This window comes from Lissotriton vulgaris, chromosome 6 (genome assembly GCF_964263255.1).
Source record: "Lissotriton vulgaris chromosome 6, aLisVul1.2, whole genome shotgun sequence".
Taxonomy (NCBI): Eukaryota; Metazoa; Chordata; class Amphibia; order Caudata; family Salamandridae; genus Lissotriton; species Lissotriton vulgaris.
This window is the reverse complement of record NC_141694.1, coordinates 1,388,551,586-1,388,571,384: the sequence shown is the minus strand read 5'-3', so window position 1 is coordinate 1,388,571,384 and position 19,799 is coordinate 1,388,551,586. Positions and strand designations below refer to the sequence as shown.

At 44.4% G+C, this 19,799-nt stretch overlaps 1 protein-coding gene across 2 annotated transcripts in view; it reads right to left on the bottom strand.

The window, feature by feature from the left end:
* Positions 1–19,799, bottom strand: part of PNPT1 (polyribonucleotide nucleotidyltransferase 1) — a 524,718-nt gene that overhangs the window by 403,075 nt on the left and 101,844 nt on the right. For both annotated transcript variants that reach the window (XM_086927497.1, XM_086927498.1), the window contains exon 8: positions 18,554–18,667. In XM_086927497.1, the coding sequence (XP_086783623.1) occupies positions 18,554–18,667 (114 nt within the window). The remainder of the gene's footprint in view (positions 1–18,553; positions 18,668–19,799) is intronic.

The following is a 19,799-nucleotide window of genomic DNA, read 5'->3' as shown; positions in this document are numbered from 1 at the left end:
AAAAAACATAGGTTTCGGGGACATTAAAGTTAGTTGGACATTTCTCTCATACAAAACCAGAGAAATGCCCCCGTTTTAGTTAGTTCAGCTAACTATAACTTGCGCTCCCGCAATGCACTTCTGATGACATCACATATTACATCATTCATGACATGGTCAGGGACATCACTGATGTCATCATCCAGTGACTGTGTTTTTCTTTAAAGTTTAAATATGTATTATATATATGCCAAGGTGTATTGAAGAATGAGTGGGTGTATAAGTGCCTGAATGGAGGATTTAGTAGGTGCGTGACTGACTGTTTAAGTGAGTGATTACATGCTTGTTACTGAATGCATGGGTTAGTGACTAAACTGTGTGGATGTCTGTATCAGTCTGTCTGTTGTTGTATAAGATGCTGCATGGGTTGGTCAGTAGCTACATGAGTGTCTATATGGGTTATCGATTGGTTGCCTGAGTATTTGTATGGGTGCCTGACTGTGTGGGTGGGTGGGTGGGAGGAACGGTGTGTGACTCTGTGCATAGATGTTTGAGTGGATGATTCAATGTGTGTATGGGTTCAAGAGTAAATGTGAAAAAAGCTGTATGGGTGGGTGAGTGTGTGTATGGGTGTGTTGGTGAGTGAATGAATGGTACATGTCCAAGTATCTACATATGTAAAAGGCAGTATGTGTGAGAGTTGAAGTATATAAATGACTACATGTAAGAGTCAGTGATTGTGAGAGTGGCTGTATGGATGAGTGTGTACTTGCATCAGAGATTGTAGAATAGTATGCATTTGTTTCTGTTTGAATAAGTGATGTGGTGTGTGTATAACTGTATAGGTCAGTAAATGGAAGTGTGATTGATTATTTGCATGACTGACTAGGTGTGTGAGTAACTCTGGATGAGTGGTGGTGTGTGAGTGTCTGTATAGGCGTATGAGTCTTTTAGGATAGTTTTGTATTGAAGAGTGACTGCATGTATGTGTGACTTTATGGTGTGAGTGAGTGGATGTGTGTGACCTATGAATCAGTGAGTGGGTATGTACTAACTGGTATTGGTGTGTCGATGGTTTCAAAAATGGTAGTCTGTATTTTACAGTGGGTGTATCAAAGGATATATTAAAGTGAGAGGAGGTGGATCAGATTTTCACGTGGATGATGTCATCAGTGATGTCCTTTAAGATGTCACTGACCATGTCATGAATGTTGTAATATGTGACGTCATCAGCAGTTCATTGCGGGAGCTGGAGTTATAGTTAGCTGAACTAACTATAATGGGGGGATTTCTATGGTTTTGTACTAGAGAAATGTCCAACTAACTATAACGTCCCTGAAACCTATGTTTTTTTCAGTGAATTTCTAAGGTTTTTTAAATGCTAATTTCTAATTATAATGTGCCTGAAACCTATGTTTTTTTAAGTGAATTTCAAAGGTTTTTTAAATGCTAATTTCCAATTATAATGTTCATTAAACCTATGTTTTTTTCCGTAATTTAGAAAAAAAATTGGTGATATTTTGTAACTTAAATATCCTAAAAATAGTTTTTGTAATTTAATTTTTTTTGTTTGTTATTAAAATAATATAATGTCTTCTGTTTTCTTAAATATTAATATATTTTTTTTTTGTGAAAAAAAAGTGAAGTCGCGCACCCATCGTGTACCTATCTCGGTGGGTGTGCGGGTTCAAATTGTCATATTGGTAAAGTCGTGAAGGATGCGCATTTCAGCCAGCCCACTCCGCTTACATGGAGGGAACTACAACGCTACATGTACCAGGTCTTCCCTGTAGTGATCTGCTGATCACAGGTCTAGAGTTAGCATGCCACAGCCACTCCCTCATGGCTGGTTTACACCCACACCACACCCATGCAGCACAGGCGTCACAGGACATGTGACCCTGCCAATAAAAAGGGCCGGGCGCCCGGGCTCGACACCATTTCCACTCTCTAGCTGGGTGTATCCGTGTGCTTATGTTGGTGGCAGCCGAGGCACTTTGGCCGACACGGGTCTCCCGCAACGTGGGGATGACTTGAGGTGCACAGAGTTGGGGGCAGCCGAAGCACTTTGCAGGACACTGGCCTCCTGCCACATGGAGATGACTTGAAGTACACAGAGTTGGTGGCAGCCGAGACATTTTGACCGACACGGGCCTCCCGCCACATGGCGATGACTTGAGCTGCACGTTGAGTTAGTGCCACCAGAGCTGAGCGGGTGTGCAGCCTGCGATGATGCGAAGGCCTCGATACATTATCCTGGTAATCAAGACCCGATTTGAATTGTGAGCTCGACTGGACCACGTGTACGCCAAAGGCAGCTGGCTGTACAGACATGCCTCCTCGGCGCGGTGCAGCAGGATGCGCTGGGGGCCTGTGCCGCGGAATCCAGCGACGGCTGAGGAGGTTGCTCCGGCACATGATGGGCCCTCTTGGAGACACGCCGGTGGCGGCAAGTGAGCATTAAGGTCTGGGTGCGCAGGGTCGGGCAGTCATCGCTGGGTGGCGGACTGGTCTGGGGACCAGGCTGGGATGCTTGCGAAAGATGTAGGAATCGTGCACACTACCTGAGAAGTTTGCAACAATATTAGTGTACAGGCCCAGGTGGTCTAGTTTTGCCTGCACATTGTTGGAACGCGTGTGATTTTTGTTGCGGTGATTGTGTGCAGTGTCGGCAGGGGGCACAAGTAGTACATATGTGCAGTCAATTGCCCCAACATGTGCAAGAAGCTTGCTATGGCGTGGTTCCCTTGCTTGGTCTCCAGCTGTTCCTGCGCAGTGTGGGTGAAGTGAACATGCATGTGCTCTCAAGCTGAAACGAACCGTGATGCTTACAGGTATGATAAATCCTGCATAATGAGACCGTAACAGAAGTTCGTGTGGTTGTAACATTCCTTTTCTTTCCTACGAAGGTTACGACCACACGAACTTCTGTTACGGTCATTTTGTGCAGGATTGATCATACTTGTAAGCATTCCGGTTTGTCCAAGTGCAATACATTGTGCCATATTAAGTTTGTGACCATACTAACGCTTGACCATTGTCTTAATTTATCCAACAGGTTTCTGAATACGGACTTTTGGAATTTCGAAGACGATCTAGAGTTATTTCGATCCACAAGTTGATGTTCCCCATTTGGAATGTCACTCATTGTTTGATGTTTTTGTGTTGTTAATTTATGTTTTTCTAATTAAGTGCTGTTTTTCCACTACTGTTGACTAATTGACTTCATGACCTGGCGCACCCCCATTTCAGTGACTACAATCTTGGATCTGGAGTACAGAGGCATCAAGCAACGGCTGGGGTTGGTTGTGCAGGAATACTATGAATTAAGACGAGCGGGTGGTGCGGATACAGGGGCCCTACGTTGCTTTTGTAGACAGGCATCCAAGACGTGTGAGGAAGTTTAATAGGGCTGGCTGTGAGACTCCTCCGACTCTCGCAGTTGTTAGTTGGAAGGTACCAGAGGCCAACAGGTGCAGCACAGCCATCAGCTTTGTCTGCAGAAGGATGTTGATTGTCCGCTGGGTTGCTACTGTTAGCCTGTGGGCAATGTGGCGGTGTGCACCAACTTGAGAATGGGGCAATTATTCTTTTGTCACTTTTGCTGCAATAAAGTGCTGATAACTCAGCGATAAGTCCCCACTATTGGGTTATAGGGTGACTCTAAAACGAGCCCTTGTGTTTATTAGGCCTTTGTTGTAGCTATGTGTGAATCACAAGAAAAAAGATGAAAAAACAAGAAAAGTGGGCAGGGTACAAACACCCTGACCCCCTAGGCCTGCTCAGGGGATCCCACAAAAAGCCCCATGTTTTTAAAAAAAATTTTTTAAAGCGGCTGGGTGCACGAATCCGGACGGAAAAAAAAACAAAAACGATGGGGAATACTCTCAAAGACTTATCGCTGAGTTATCGGCACTTTAGCGCAGCAAAAGTGGCGAAAGAATTATCATCCCATTCTCAACCTGGTGTAAACTGCCAATATTGCCAGTTTTCCAGCGATAGCTTCCACAAAAAACATCGCCACGAATGAGAGCGACAACTAACGCTAATGATATGCAGAGTAGACGTTCTGTGCAAAAAAAACACGAAAACACCACTTCCCGATATTTTCGGCGACCAGCCAAATCTGAGATGCAATTCAAAAACAGGCAATAAGCTGCGTTAGCAGTAAGAATTTAACATCTGCCTTTTACTGGTGTAAGGCAGGACAACTACCTACAGTATGAAAGGGAGCCCAGCCCAGAGCCACATCTGAAGACCAACACATGTCATGGAGCTACTGATCATGCAGCTCCGACACTCACGAAGGCCACAACACCCACCGCCACTACCACCCCCAGGACCTCCCCCCCACTACCACCGTGGCAGTGCAGAACAGGAAAAAAGACCATCACAAAACTGCATGGCCCATCAGCCACACAATAGCTGAATGTTGGGAAAGGTGGGAACCTAGTATATGTGAAGGGGGCAAGTTACCCATCAATAACAATGCACACAATGCCAAGTGTAGCTGTGATGTGCTGGACAGACCTCACTATGGAGAGCACAGACCTCTTCATGTGTACATATACTGCTGGTGCTTGTAGTGTTACCTCAGCCAGTGGGGAAGATCTCTGTCATGTAGCTGTGTCCCCCACCCTGTAAGCTGAAGCGGAGTGGGCTGGTCCAACGTATGCCACTCCAGTGTAGGAGTGTGAATAAATAGGCCGAGGGTCTGGGCATGGTTCACTTCTGGGAAGGCCAACGCGTCTGCCAGAGCGGCGGCCCTCAGCCTGCCACTAGGCCGCCGCCGTGACCGTCAGCCTCCTCGACACAGGCCCCCTGCAAAGCATTCCTCGATGTCTTGTCGGACTACTGCCTTCCATCTACACCGCGGACAGCAGGGCTCACAATTCAGATCAAGTTGCGATTGCAGATGACACAGTCCAGTAGGCAACAGACATTGCGTCCAGTGCGGCCAGCCCGCCCGCCCGCCCGCCCACACCACACATCATTGCTGGCTGCGCACACGCTGAATGCTTCTGATGCCACAAACTCAGTGCACCACAAGTCATCGCCACATACCCTTATTGAGGCAGAATTCATTAGGCAAAAGACATTACTCCCAGTGCGGGCTGTCCGAACCACGTATCATCACTGGTTGCGCACATGCTGAGCGCCACTGTTGCCACTAACTCAGTGCACCACAAGTCAACACCAAGTGGTTGTCGGCCCTTGCTGACCGCTGCCTCAGGCCTACACTGCAGGTCAACAGGTCTCACACATATCCATTCCAATCCTGTCCTTAAAGGACAGGCCATTATCGCTGGCTGCGCACACGCTGAGCTCTTCAGGTGCCACTAACTCTGTGCATCACAACTCATGGACCTTTTCTGATTGACTTTCGTGCTGTAGACACCGGACGCAACAATGTCACCTCAGGCAGCAGGAATATCCCGAAGGGACATTAACAATTTCTTCACATGAGCACGCTCCTCTCTGGTGCCCCTACCTCAGTGCACCACAAGTCATGGACCCTTTATGATTGAATCTCTGTGTGTGATCTGATGATCACTGTTGTAGTTGTTGCCAGCACCAACTATTCCCTGAGGGCTGGCTTACACTCACCCCACACGCATCCAGCACAGACGTCACTGGACAAGTGACCCTGGTAATAAAAAGGGGCCACGTGCCCGTAGACCGTTCTAACTGTGTCCATGTGTTCATAATGTATGCATGATGGCCCTGGGGCCTACCACATTACATTGTGTTGTTGACTGCGCACGCAACCATGTTACTTCTGGCAGTGGGGAAGACCTCAGTTATGTAACTTTTTCTGGGTCATTCTATAAGTAAATGGCTAGAGACTGGATGATTAGAGTACTGCAAGGAGAGTGTATGGTGAATTTATAAGTGCTTGGGGATTGGCGGAGTGATTGGATAAGTACATATTTTGGCAGAACCTAACCCCCGAGCACGAGCTTGGCTCCAATTGGCTGCCAAACAGTGGCAGCCCCGGCTCAGCGTTAGGATTGCAAAACAAGCCTCGGGAGAGCCGACGCCACGCACGGAGCGTGAGTAGGCACCGCGCTGGTTCCCGAGGCACCTGCCTTCTTTGCTACAGGATCCCCACAACCTATGCTCTAGTACCCTGGGTTCCCGCCCACTAAAATCTGGGCCACTGGCTAGCGGGAATACCGCACGGATGCCTGGAAAACTTAGTCCAGGAGCTTGGAATTCCCATTCTCATTCAATGGATACCTTCCCAGGTCGTTGATCTCTGGATCAAGTAATTCTGACTGTTGCATCCCCGGAGTCCCTTACACTGGATCCCCTAAAGCGAGCTGCTGGGTCCGTGGAGGACCGGTAATAAAAGGCCCAGAATCCTGTCTGCAAGATATTCCCAGCCCCACAGCTAGATCATTAACATACAGCGGATAGAATCTACGGAATTCTGTAAGCGTAAGCGGACTGGGCAGAGCCGGTGTACGCCAGTCAGGGGCGCAACTAGAGCCACATTTCAGGGGAGGCTGATAAAAATGAGGACCTCAGGACACAAGTAGAGTTCATCCTCAGAGCAGCAGTGTGCCAGAAGCCGCATTTGCAGCGTGTTGTAAAAAGGGGCGTGTCCTCTGAACACCTTCCTGCAACACAGCTCTGTGCCGCTTACTGGAAGTACCTGGTGGGTGTCAGGGCTAGGGTGGCTTGCGGTCTAGGGCCCGCCCCACTCTGTAGCGTGCCCTTGTGTGGCAAGATGCATCTGGCAACATTGGGTGGGCGTTGGTGGCTGATGTGTGCAAAGCCTGCTGCAAAACACTGTTAGCCCCCATTGTAGAACTGTCATTCAGTGTTTGAGTGTTCCTGTGTGTTTAAACCTGTGTTTTCTCCCTCTCCGCCTAATGCGTGAGGTTTTGCACCCTGAAAGCGTCCGCGTAATGCGTGAGCTTTCCCTGTCAGGTCGCATGCGTGAGCTCGCGCTTGGGCGTTGTCACGTTATCTTACGCGACCGCGCCCAAGCTACCGTGCTCACTATTCCTAGCGTTTCAGAGAGGAAGCAGGAGGTTCTTGTTTCTCCGCCGCGCTGTTTATCTTTTGGCCTTCCAGGAGCTGATTTCTATCGGAGGCGTCAGAGAGGTTCCAGGGGGCGTGGCAGCATGCAGTTTCTTCGGCGATCGTTCTGCTGAGTTGAAGAGAACGCCGAGGGTGTTCAGAAGCTTGTCTGATCTCCATTTTAGTAGAGTAGGTCGTACTCTACAGGTAGGGGAGAGAACTTGAAGCTAATTAGCCATATTACTGTGGATTTACAAATAAGGAAGTAATTAATCTAAACCCAGTTTGCATATTGAATGTCACAAGTCTCTGATTCATTTAGTGTATTATCTTTGCGCAATACTACGTTCCCCATCTAAAAACTGAGTAACAACCTTTGAACTGTTTATTCTTTGATCATTACAACGCGCTATTGTATTATTTATGGAACAGTTTTGGCGCAATTCATAAGAATCTTCATCAAGTGATTTCTCATGTGAATGTGTGAATACTTTGTTTTGATTGTGTTCTGAATAGGAAACTCAGCAAATTGTCAGCACCAATCTATGCCCATGGTAAAGAAATCTATTTACTGGAAAGGCGTGTTATTTCGTTTCATTGAAGAAGAATTTCTGTCGCTATTTACAACAAAAAGTCGCAATTTACAAACTATAAGGAAAAGGCTTGTACTAGTGATTGTGAACTAGTGGCAAGGGCTCAGAATACAGTTAGTCTCTGTTAATTGCAGGGATTTTGGAATTCCTTTTGTTGCTGAGGCTTGAGTTAGGAAAACTCTCAGTTTTGATTTAAAGGTTTAAAGGTTCATAGTCTGGTATTAGGCATGAAAGTATTTGTTGTTTAACTTTTCCTTTTCAGATCTCCTTCCCTGCTGTTCCCTTCCTAATTCCCTTTCCCCCCCGCTTGATCACTCCAAGATTCTGTGTAATTATTACATTCGGAATTGGAGGTATCGAGAGGTGGGTCCTTATAACTTCACGACAGACCCCGAGGAAGACTTCGTCTGACAGAATAGTGAGCCCACGAATTATTTTCCTCCCGGTCTGATCGTGAAGTCATAATGACTACCATCAATGATTTAATGTCGGCTATTGTGCGTATGCAGGCAGATTTAAAAGAGACTATGAATGCAACCACTGTATTAGCTGCTAAAGTAGATAATATTCAACTGCAAAGAACCCCTCTTCCAGAAGATGTTCAAGACACTGGTGCTGGTAGGGCAGCTACAAACATTGCCGTTACTGTTCCACCCCAGATCCCTTTAGCAGCTCCCGAGCGTTTTTCTGGGGATTCTTCCAAGGTACAGATCTTCTTGACTCAAATAGAACTACACTTTGCTTGCAGACCAGCTGCGTTTCCAACCCCTCAGTCCAGAATAGCATTTCTAATTTCTTATTTAACTGGAGATGCAGCAAACTGGGCAGTTCCTTTGGTTAGACAAGATGATGCCATGTTATATAATTGGAAACGCTTTGTTGAAGAATTTGAAAAAGTTTTTGATCGACGTACTGTGACCTTATCTGCTGATCGAGAACTACTCCAATTAAAACAAGGAAACAGGGATCTAGTTGCTTACTTGTCACATTTTAACAGATTAATAGCTGAAACTTCTTGGCCAGAAGAAAAGAGAGCGGCTCTTTTCTATCAAGGGTTAAAAGACGATCTAAAAGATGTTCTGGCGCAAATTGACCCACAACCAACAGTGTGTTCTGAATTGATCAATCTAACCCTACGTTTAGATCATAGACTCTCTGAACGAAGATCAGATAGGAAAAGAGTTGATAAACCTACTTGGAGAACAGAAACTAAATCCAGACCTCAATTTGCGCATTCTGAATCTAGTTCTGAGCCAATGGAAATCGGGACCCTTAGACAACCTTTATCTAAAGAAGAAAAAGACAATAGGCGCAAGAATGGACAATGCCTTTATTGTGGTCGCAAGGGTCATTTTGTGAAGGATTGTTTGACGAAACCAAAAGGCAAGTTTCCAAATTTCAGTAAGACAGCAGCAATAGAAAAAACCGATCAGAAGTCGGAAAACTAACTTGCCCAAGATGTTTTAAGGGAGATCTCTTGGGAACCATTGCCTTCCCTTCAGTCAATTCATGTGTGTCCAATTACAAAGCACATTTCAGATTAGCTGTCCAAATTCGGTTAACTCATGAAACGTGCCAAATGGAGGTTCTAATTGATTCTGGAGCAACAGGTAATTTTGTAGATTTAGAAACTGCTCAACGCCTGCGAATAATCTGTGAACAAAAGGAAACTCCGGAGATTGTTCAAGCAGTTGATGGGAAAATACTTGCTGGAGGTCCAGTAACCATGCAAACTACTAAAGTGACTATGTACTGTGAAGATGTGAAGCAACAGTTGCATAAGGAAGAAATACAGTTTGATGTTATTCAAGCACCTCAATATGGCTTTATCCTCGGGATGCCTTGGCTTTGTTTACATAATCCGTTTATTGATTGGCAAAAGAGAGAACTGAACTTCCTGTCTGAATACTGCCATTCTACTTGTTTAAAAACTTCTAAACCAACCATAAGTCAATTGGCCACTGCTGAAGAAAAAGAGACAGTCCTACCTAAAATTTATAAGGAGTATGCAGAGGTTTTTAGTGAAGAAAAGGCAGCCCTCCTTCCACCGCATCGTAGCTACGACTGTCAAATTGATCTCGTGCCTGGTTCTAGTGTCCCAAATTGTCGAATCTATGCTTTGTCTGAAAAAGAGAATCAACATTTAAGAAAATATCTTGATCAGTATTTAGAAAATGGCTTCATCCGCCCTTCCAAGTCCCCGGCAGCATCTCCGTTATTCTTCATTCCTAAGGCAAACGGAGAATTAAGAACTTGCATTGACTTTAGGGCCTTGAATAAAATCACAATCAAAAATAAATATCCTTTGCCGCTCATTCCCGTTCTATTGGACCAAGTCAAGAGGGCAGTGATCTACACGAAACTGGACCTAAGGGGAGCCTACCATTTGGTGCGCATTAGAAACGGTGATGAGTGGAAAACTGCATTTAAGACTCGTTATGGTTTATTCGAGTATTTGGTAATGCCATTTGGTCTGTGCAATGCACCAGCAGCTTTTCAGTTTTTCTTAAATGATGCCTTAAAGGAATTTTTAGACCTTTTCGTTATCGTCTATATAGATGATATCTTGATTTACTCCGATTCAGTAACAGAACATGAAGAGCACGTCAAAAAGGTGTTGAGCACTCTCCAGTCGCACAACTTATATTGCAAACTATCTAAATGCGACTTCCACGTTAGAGAAGTAGAATTTCTTGGGGTTCTCCTTACACCAACTGGCATGAAAATGACTGACAGAAAAATTAAGGCGGTTGCTGAATGGCCTACTCCAAGATCAGTCCGAGACATACAATGTTTCCTGGGATTTGCAAACTTTTATCGTCGCTTTATTGATCATTTCTCCTCTGTGGTAGCTCCCATCACACGGTTGTTAAGGAAAAAGGTGAAATTCGATTGGACTCCTGAAGCTGAAAAAGCCTTCCAGACCCTGAAGAAAGCTTTTACGGAAGCACCAATTCTAATGCATCCCAATGTCGAGGAACCTTTCATTGTAGAAGCTGATGCCTCTGATGTAGCCATTGCAGCCATCTTATCTCAAAGGCATCGCACTACCGGACAAATGCACCCAGTCGCCTATATGTCTCGAAAACTAAATCCAGCTGAACAAAATTACATTATAGCCGAAAAAGAACTATTAGCTATTCTTGAAGCCTTTAAAGAATGGAGACATTATGTAATGAGTGCAAGATTTACTGTGACGGTGTATACGGATCATAGAAATTTGCAGTTCATGAGTTCTGCCAGAATGTTAACTCCTCGACAACTGAGATGGATGATGTTTTTTGCTGAATATGATTTTATCGTGACTTATCGTCCTGGTCAAGACAATAAAAAAGCTGATGCTTTATCCAGAAAAGACTCTTCTTTGCATAGATTTGAAGGAACACCGCAATCAATAATTGACCCTGACAAAGTAATCTGTGTACTATCTGCAGATCAATTTTTGGAGAAAATTCACGAAAGTTTTCCTCCTTCTCAGTGGAAACAATGGTTGAACCCAAGTTGTAATCAGACAATCAAAGAAGGGATACCTTTTCATGGAAAACAGGTTTATTTGCCTTCCAAAGAATTGCAAGAAACTGTGTTCAATTGGTTACATTCGCACCCCATGGCTGGGCATCCTGGTTCCAAAAAATCTGTGGAAAAGATACAAAATGTATTTTGGTGGCCAACTCTACAAAAAGATGTGCTTAAGATGTCTCAAGACTGTGAAACCTGTGCTAGATTCAAAACCGATCACACTAAACCAAAAGGTTTGTTACAAACACTGCCAACGCCATCTGAACCATGGAAACACATTTCTTTGGACTTCATTACCGATCTGCCCTCTGTCAACCAACATTCAGTGATTCTAGTGGTCGTTGATAGTTTAACGAAGTATGCACATTTTATTGCTTGTAAACGACTGCCCACTGCTGGTCAATTGGCTCAACTGTTTCTGCAAAATGTGGTACGATTACATGGCTTGCCTTCAGTTTTACTTTCAGACCGTGGTTCACAGTTCTCCTCAAAGTTTTGGCAACAATGGTGTCGAAGTTTGCAGATTACCTCTAACATGTCCACCAGTTATCACCCACAAACTGATGGGCAAACCGAAAGACTGAATCAGACATTAAAACAGTACTTAAGATGTTATGTTGCGGATTCCAAGAGATCTTGGTTGGATTTACTTTGGATTGCAGAAATTGCATACAATACTTCACCCCATTCTTCCACGGGATCTTCTCCTTTTGAGGCTCTTTATGGATATGTACCTAATACTATTCCTTTGACTCTGCCTAAAGATATGTGTGATACACCAGCAGTAAGAGACACTGTGCAACTCATGCAGACAATACATCAACAGATTCACAAACGCTTATTGCACAGCAAAGAGAAGTACAAAGAACAGTATGATAAAAGACATCGTCCAGGTCCGACGTACGTTCCTGGGGATAAGGTCTGGCTGTCCACAAAAAACTTGCACTTTAAGCATAAAAGTATGTTTCAACCCAAATTCATTGGTCCATATCCAGTGCTTCGTCAGGTCAACCCTGTGACTTTTAAGTTGTTGCTACCTAGATCTTTGCGGATCCATCCTGTGTTTCATACTTCCCTTCTGAAACCTGCTGGTCAAAACTTGGCTCCTCGGCCAGCTCCGGTTTTGGTTCATGGTGCGTGGGAGTTTGAAGTGCAAAACATACTAGATTCCAAGCGTAGGGGCTCCAAGTTATGGTATCTTGTTTCATGGAAAGGATATGGTTCTGAGAACGATTCTTGGGAGCCTGCTGAGAATATACATGCCTCTCGCCTGTTGCGACGTTTCCACCTCCTTCATCCTTCGAAGCCGGGCCCTAGACCGCTCCTGGGAGGGGGGAATACTGTCAGGGCTAGGGTGGCTTGCGGTCTAGGGCCCGCCCCACTCTGTAGCGTGCCCTTGTGTGGCAAGATGCATCTGGCAACATTGGGTGGGCGTTGGTGGCTGATGTGTGCAAAGCCTGCTGCAAAACACTGTTAGCCCCCATTGTAGAACTGTCATTCAGTGTTTGAGTGTTCCTGTGTGTTTAAACCTGTGTTTTCTCCCTCTCCGCCTAATGCGTGAGGTTTTGCACCCTGAAAGCGTCCGCGTAATGCGTGAGCTTTCCCTGTCAGGTCGCATGCGTGAGCTCGCGCTTGGGCGTTGTCACGTTATCTTACGCGACCGCGCCCAAGCTACCGTGCTCACTATTCCTAGCGTTTCAGAGAGGAAGCAGGAGGTTCTTGTTTCTCCGCCGCGCTGTTTATCTTTTGGCCTTCCAGGAGCTGATTTCTATCGGAGGCGTCAGAGAGGTTCCAGGGGGCGTGGCAGCATGCAGTTTCTTCGGCGATCGTTCTGCTGAGTTGAAGAGAACGCCGAGGGTGTTCAGAAGCTTGTCTGATCTCCATTTTAGTAGAGTAGGTCGTACTCTACAGGTAGGGGAGAGAACTTGAAGCTAATTAGCCATATTACTGTGGATTTACAAATAAGGAAGTAATTAATCTAAACCCAGTTTGCATATTGAATGTCACAAGTCTCTGATTCATTTAGTGTATTATCTTTGCGCAATACTACGTTCCCCATCTAAAAACTGAGTAACAACCTTTGAACTGTTTATTCTTTGATCATTACAACGCGCTATTGTATTATTTATGGAACAGTTTTGGCGCAATTCATAAGAATCTTCATCAAGTGATTTCTCATGTGAATGTGTGAATACTTTGTTTTGATTGTGTTCTGAATAGGAAACTCAGCAAATTGTCAGCACCAATCTATGCCCATGGTAAAGAAATCTATTTACTGGAAAGGCGTGTTATTTCGTTTCATTGAAGAAGAATTTCTGTCGCTATTTACAACAAAAAGTCGCAATTTACAAACTATAAGGAAAAGGCTTGTACTAGTGATTGTGAACTAGTGGCAAGGGCTCAGAATACAGTTAGTCTCTGTTAATTGCAGGGATTTTGGAATTCCTTTTGTTGCTGAGGCTTGAGTTAGGAAAACTCTCAGTTTTGATTTAAAGGTTTAAAGGTTCATAGTCTGGTATTAGGCATGAAAGTATTTGTTGTTTAACTTTTCCTTTTCAGATCTCCTTCCCTGCTGTTCCCTTCCTAATTCCCTTTCCCCCCCGCTTGATCACTCCAAGATTCTGTGTAATTATTACATTCGGAATTGGAGGTATCGAGAGGTGGGTCCTTATAACTTCACGACAGACCCCGAGGAAGACTTCGTCTGACAGTGGGCTTGTTGGCCCCCAGGGACCCTCAGGATTTAGGAGGACTTAAACCCCCAACTTACAACGTGCCAGGGGGGCGCGTTTGCACAGTGGTGCAGGGAGGGGGTGGGCCTGATATAACAAGTTAGCAATCCTGCTGAGTGGGACTTACTGGAGGTAATAAAAGGGGTAGTTGGCACCCAAGGTTGATATTGGGGGCTCACTACCCCTCCAGTTACCTCCAGTAAATCCCACACAGTGGGATTGCTACAAGATGTTTGGAGGCCACGGTCACTTTTCTCCACCATTCTGCAAACGCGACTGCTATGTTATAGTTAGAAATTTGCATTTAAAAAAACCTTTGAAATTCACAGAAAAAACTATAGGTTTTAGGGACATTATAGTTAGAAAATAGCATTTAAAAAACCTTAGAAATCCAGTGAAAAAAACGTAGGTTTCAGAGACATTCTAGTTAGTTGGACATTTTACTTGTAAAAAAACCAGAGAAATTCAGCCGTTATAGTTAGTTGAGCTAACTATAACTCACGCCCACGCAATGCACTGCTGATGACATCACATATTACATCATTCATGACATGTTTAGTGAAATCACTGATGACATCATCCACGTGATAATCTGATGCACCTCCTCATACCCTAATATAAACTTTTATACACCCACTCTAAAATACAGACTACCATTTTCGAAACCATAGACACATCAATACCAGTTACTACATACCTACTCACTGATTCCTGGGTCTACACACACATCCACTCATTCACCCATACAGTCACTCATACATGCAGTCACTCATCAATACAGCACTATCATATGCACTCATACACCTATACAGACACTCGCACACCGCCACTCATCAATAGAGTTCCTCAAAAAACCTAGTCAGTCATGCAAAGAATTAATCACACTCCCATTTACTCACCTATATAGTTATACACACACCACCACACTTATTCATACAGATACTAACACATATTTACTCTATTATACAATCACGGATACAAGAACACACTCATCCATACAGCCACTCTCACAATCACTCACTCTCACATATAGTCATTTATATACTCCAACACACATATACTGCCTTTCACATATGTAGTTACTCACACATGTACCACCGAGACATCCATTCACTCACCAACACACCCATACGCACACCATTTCAGCCCTTCACGTATGCAGTCTTGAACCCATACACCCATTGAATCACCCCCTCACACATCTATGCACAGCGTCACACACCCTCACCCACACAGATACTCAGGTACCCATACAGAGACTCAGAAAACCACTCAATGGCCCCTATAGACACTTATGTAGCTACTCACCAACCCATGCAGCCGCTTACACACCAACTGACAGACTGATACAGACATTCACATAGATTACTCACTAACCCATGCATTCAGTAACACATTTAATCACTCACTTATACAGTCAGTCACGCACCTACTAAATCATCCATTCAGACACTTATATACCTACTTATTCTTCAAAACACCTTGGCGTGTATATATATATATATATATATATATATATATATATATACATATATATATATGTATATATATAAACATTTTTAAACTTTACAGAAACACACAGTCACTGGATTATGTCATCAGTGATGTCATTTGAGTTGTCATTAGTGATGTCACTGACCATGTCATGAATGATGTAATATGGGACGTCATCAGCAGTGCATTGCGGTGTGAGTTATAGTTAGCTCAACTAACTAACGGCCAAATTGCTCTGGTTTTGTAGGTTTAAAATGTCCAACTAACTATAAGGTCCCTGAAACCTGTGACTAAGGCCATCCAGACTGAAACGCGTTGGTTGAGTGGTTGTGTGGAACAAATAAAGATCATTTAGTAACCTGCTTTGGAGTGCCGCGCCATTTGTTGGAGTGTATATATACCTCGCTGATGTGGAAGGCAGCTCGGGACACTAGGTGAGAGCTGCTGAGGGTTCTCCTGGTTCCGCAACCCCGCGGTGGTCCCTGCTGGAACATTGCATGCTGGGACTTGAAGTGCACTCCACAATGAAAGAACTAACAGCAGGTGGAGTCAACTAGCACTTTAATTGGGGCGTCAACCTGCAGCAGCATTTCAACTCACCTCCCGTTACACTCTGGGCGCTGACGAGGCCACACGGCCGAAATGCATACGCCCGCCGAATTTGCTATACCTGCATTAAAGAGTCTTCTACTGTCCCCATACCTTGGCCTCTGCCTTTTTCTTCGAGGAAGGTTTTCTGGACATATTTTGCACGGCGAGCCTGCGACGTGCTTCAGAGGTCCCTGCACACTATGGACTAGGTCAACGCTGGCTCCGTTCTGCTCGGCAGAACCTACCTTGCTCCGATGTATCGGAATGACTGGGCCCATCACCACACGTCTGGAGGAATGCAAGCGGTGCCGGAGTCACTGGACTTCGCTTTGGGTGGGACACACTGCTGTACTAACCCCCGTGGATAACATGCCGGATGGTGGTGATTGTGCAGTTTTGGGGACACAGGAAGCCTCGCTGATGTGGAAGGCAGCTCGGGACACTAGGTGAGAGCTGCTGAGGGTTCTCCTGGTTCCGCAACCCCGCGGTGGTCCCTGCTGGAACATTGCATGCTGGGACTTGAAGTGCACTCCACAATGAAAGAACTAACAGCAGGTGGAGTCAACTAGCACTTTAATTGGGGCGTCAACCTGCAGCAGCATTTCAACTCACCTCCCGTTACACTCTGGGCGCTGACGAGGCCACACGGCCGAAATGCATACGCCCGCCGAATTTGCTATACCTGCATTAAAGAGTCTTCTACTGTCCCCATACCTTGGCCTCTGCCTTTTTCTTCGAGGAAGGTTTTCTGGACATATATATATATATATATATATATATACACACACATATATATATATATATATATATATATATATATATATATATATTTTAGATATATACACACACATATATATCTACATACATTGAGGGATATATATATCTATCGACGCTCCAAGTTTCTTGCCGCTTGCTCACGAACTCTGTAGTGGGTGCTGGAAACGCGACAGCAAGATCGCGTGTAATCCCAACGCTCCAGCAAATAAACACCAGCACTCACGGGGGTTTAATCCTTCTCCGGATTCAATGGCACAAAGAATAAGAAATATTGCCATCAAGGTGTTCTGATGATATAAATCATGAAGCTAACCATAACCACAAGATACCTGCTATGTATTTTTATATTACAGATTGCAGATTTATTTTGGGAAATTAGCTAGAAAACACAGTTTTCTTCAATTTGTAGCTAACAATGAGCACTGAATGGAGTTAGAATGTACTTATTTTTCTACAATAAAGTGTTCACAAAACAATGGGGAATGTTGAGTTATAAGCAATTCTGGTGGAGCAGCGTTTACTACATAAACATGGATTCATCATATTTGGCACATCATTTTTAAAAAGATTTGATTTCTAATGAGTAATACTGCCAAAGAATGTATTGCATGATTTGAGTATTTTGTTATGTAATTTAGATAACCGTGCTGCATAATTTTGTCCTCCATGGCACATATTCCAAGTTCACCTAACAATCTTACAGCTCTCTTCAGAGTGGTTTGGGCTGTTATTATGATGATGAAATCTGTATTTAATAGACAACCGTGAAGTATTTCGCAGTTCTATACCAAAGTATTTTGTGCTACATCCATATGCCTGTAACAGATTTGTCATGACTGGCATGTAAAACTCAATCAAATTTTTAAAAATAATGTCCAAATGGTTCTCATGTCTACATAATAAATACTTTTGGATGAATACCACTGCGTACACTGGCATTACGGTGCCCTTAAAATCAATTATGCGGAAAAAAGTATTTCAAGGACCGTGTGCTGAACCATAAAAGTTCTTTATCCAACAGTGAACTGTATTCTCAAGAAGGTGGAAAGATATACCAGGGACACATAAAAGTTTGTTTATGTAAGATTTCGATAACCATAAATTATGATACAAATTTTACACATCATGCAGTAGGCCTTCTATGGCCAGTCTCCCCCCCCCCCCCCCCCCCTCAAGCACACACACTCCAAAAATCACCATCATCAAACCAAATATCCTCGGGTCCAGTTATACTTTCATAAACAACATGATAAATGTCGAATATAAAATAAAGTAGGTCATCAGGGTGCAGGCTCGCTTGAAGCTATGCCCTTAATTGCTCCATGAAAATGTAACTAATCATGAGACGCACTGAAAATCAACTCAGTAGAGAACCCAAGCAGTCACAAACCATGCCAAACCAGTTTGTAAACATATATGTTGTTTATCTAATTTACATTCCTGTATTATAGTATCAACTTTATTCTTTACTAATCAGTCAACAGTGGCTGTGCATTTATGTGTTCAATGAAACAAGTAAATATATAATAGTTTGCCCTTTTGCTCATGCATCAGGTACACGCATAAGGGAGGCAGGGAAAACAAAACTAGCAGAGCCAAGTAGGGCAACATGGTTGGAACCTGGTGTGCGATGAGTTGGGGAGCTGGGCACAATTCACATAACACAAACTGAAGATACAAGCATGAATAATTTAGTCCCCACTTCAAATTGTGAGACTGAATCAAGCGAAGTAAAAAACACAGTAGTGTATGTGTAAGGCAGAGAAACAAAGTAAATTGACAATACATTGGCAAACCCAGAAATGTTCTAATACTTTAAGTATGAGATCACTCGCTTACCAATCTGACTTTGAGGTGCTCCAGCAACAACTAGATTTAATTTGCTTGAAGTCATCTCTTTTCTGGTTGGATTCACAATAAATTCTCCATCGACCAGTCCTATCCTGACAGCACCTATAATAGATAAAACCCAGATGGCTTAACATGGAAATAACAACACAAAAGATAGTACATTTTGCAGCTAATATACTCTAGGTAGGTAGGAGGCAGGGGATGTCTGAAGCATAAATAATGGCTGCATTTATCAGACTAGCACAGAGCAAACTTTAAACTGTCAGTTCACAAATTGTAAAAGCCACATAAAAGGCACAAAAAAACCTTAACGGTTAACATTGTTTCATCTACCCTGTCTCACTGGATGAAATATTGGTTTCACTGGAAAAATGAACCTAAAATATAGGCAAAGCTTTAACTGTAAGTTCACAGTTTGTAAACTCTACATAAAAGGTAAAACAAACAAGCATTTACAATGCAACGGTTTCGCCTTTGCAAAAGTTAGAGCTATTGGCATTGTAAATGACACGATTTTTATTTATGTGTTGGTTTTGAAAACAGATAAATAAATGGCATTGTAATTTACATTGCGAACTTAATCTCTCGCAAATGTAAGACCTATTGCACCCTACTGGACGAGCTCAGCAGACAGCAATTACTACCACACACACACACCCACACCCACACCCAGAGCCACACACACACACACCCAGAGCCACACACACCCAGAGCCACACACACACCCAGAGCCACACACACACCCAGAGCCACACACACACATCCAGAGCCACCCACACACACCCAGAGCCACACACACACACCCAGAGCCACACCCCCACACGCCCAGAGCCCCACACACCCCCACACACCCAGAGCCCCACACACCCCCACACACCCAGAGCCACACACACCCCCACACACCCAGAGTCACACACACCCCCACACACCCAGAGCCACACACACCCAAAGCCACACACACCCAGAGCCCCACACACCCACACACCCAGAGCCACACACACACACACACACCCAGAGCCACACACACACACACACCCAGAGCCACACACACACCAGAGCCACACACACCCACACACCCAGAGCCACACACACCCACACACCCAGAGCCACACACACCTAGGAGAGCAAGCACAGCCAGGGGGCAGGGAAGCAAACACAGCGAGGGGGCAGGGAAGCAAGCGCAGCGAGGGGGCAGGGAAGCAAGCGCAGCGAGGGGGCAGGGAAGCAAGCGCAG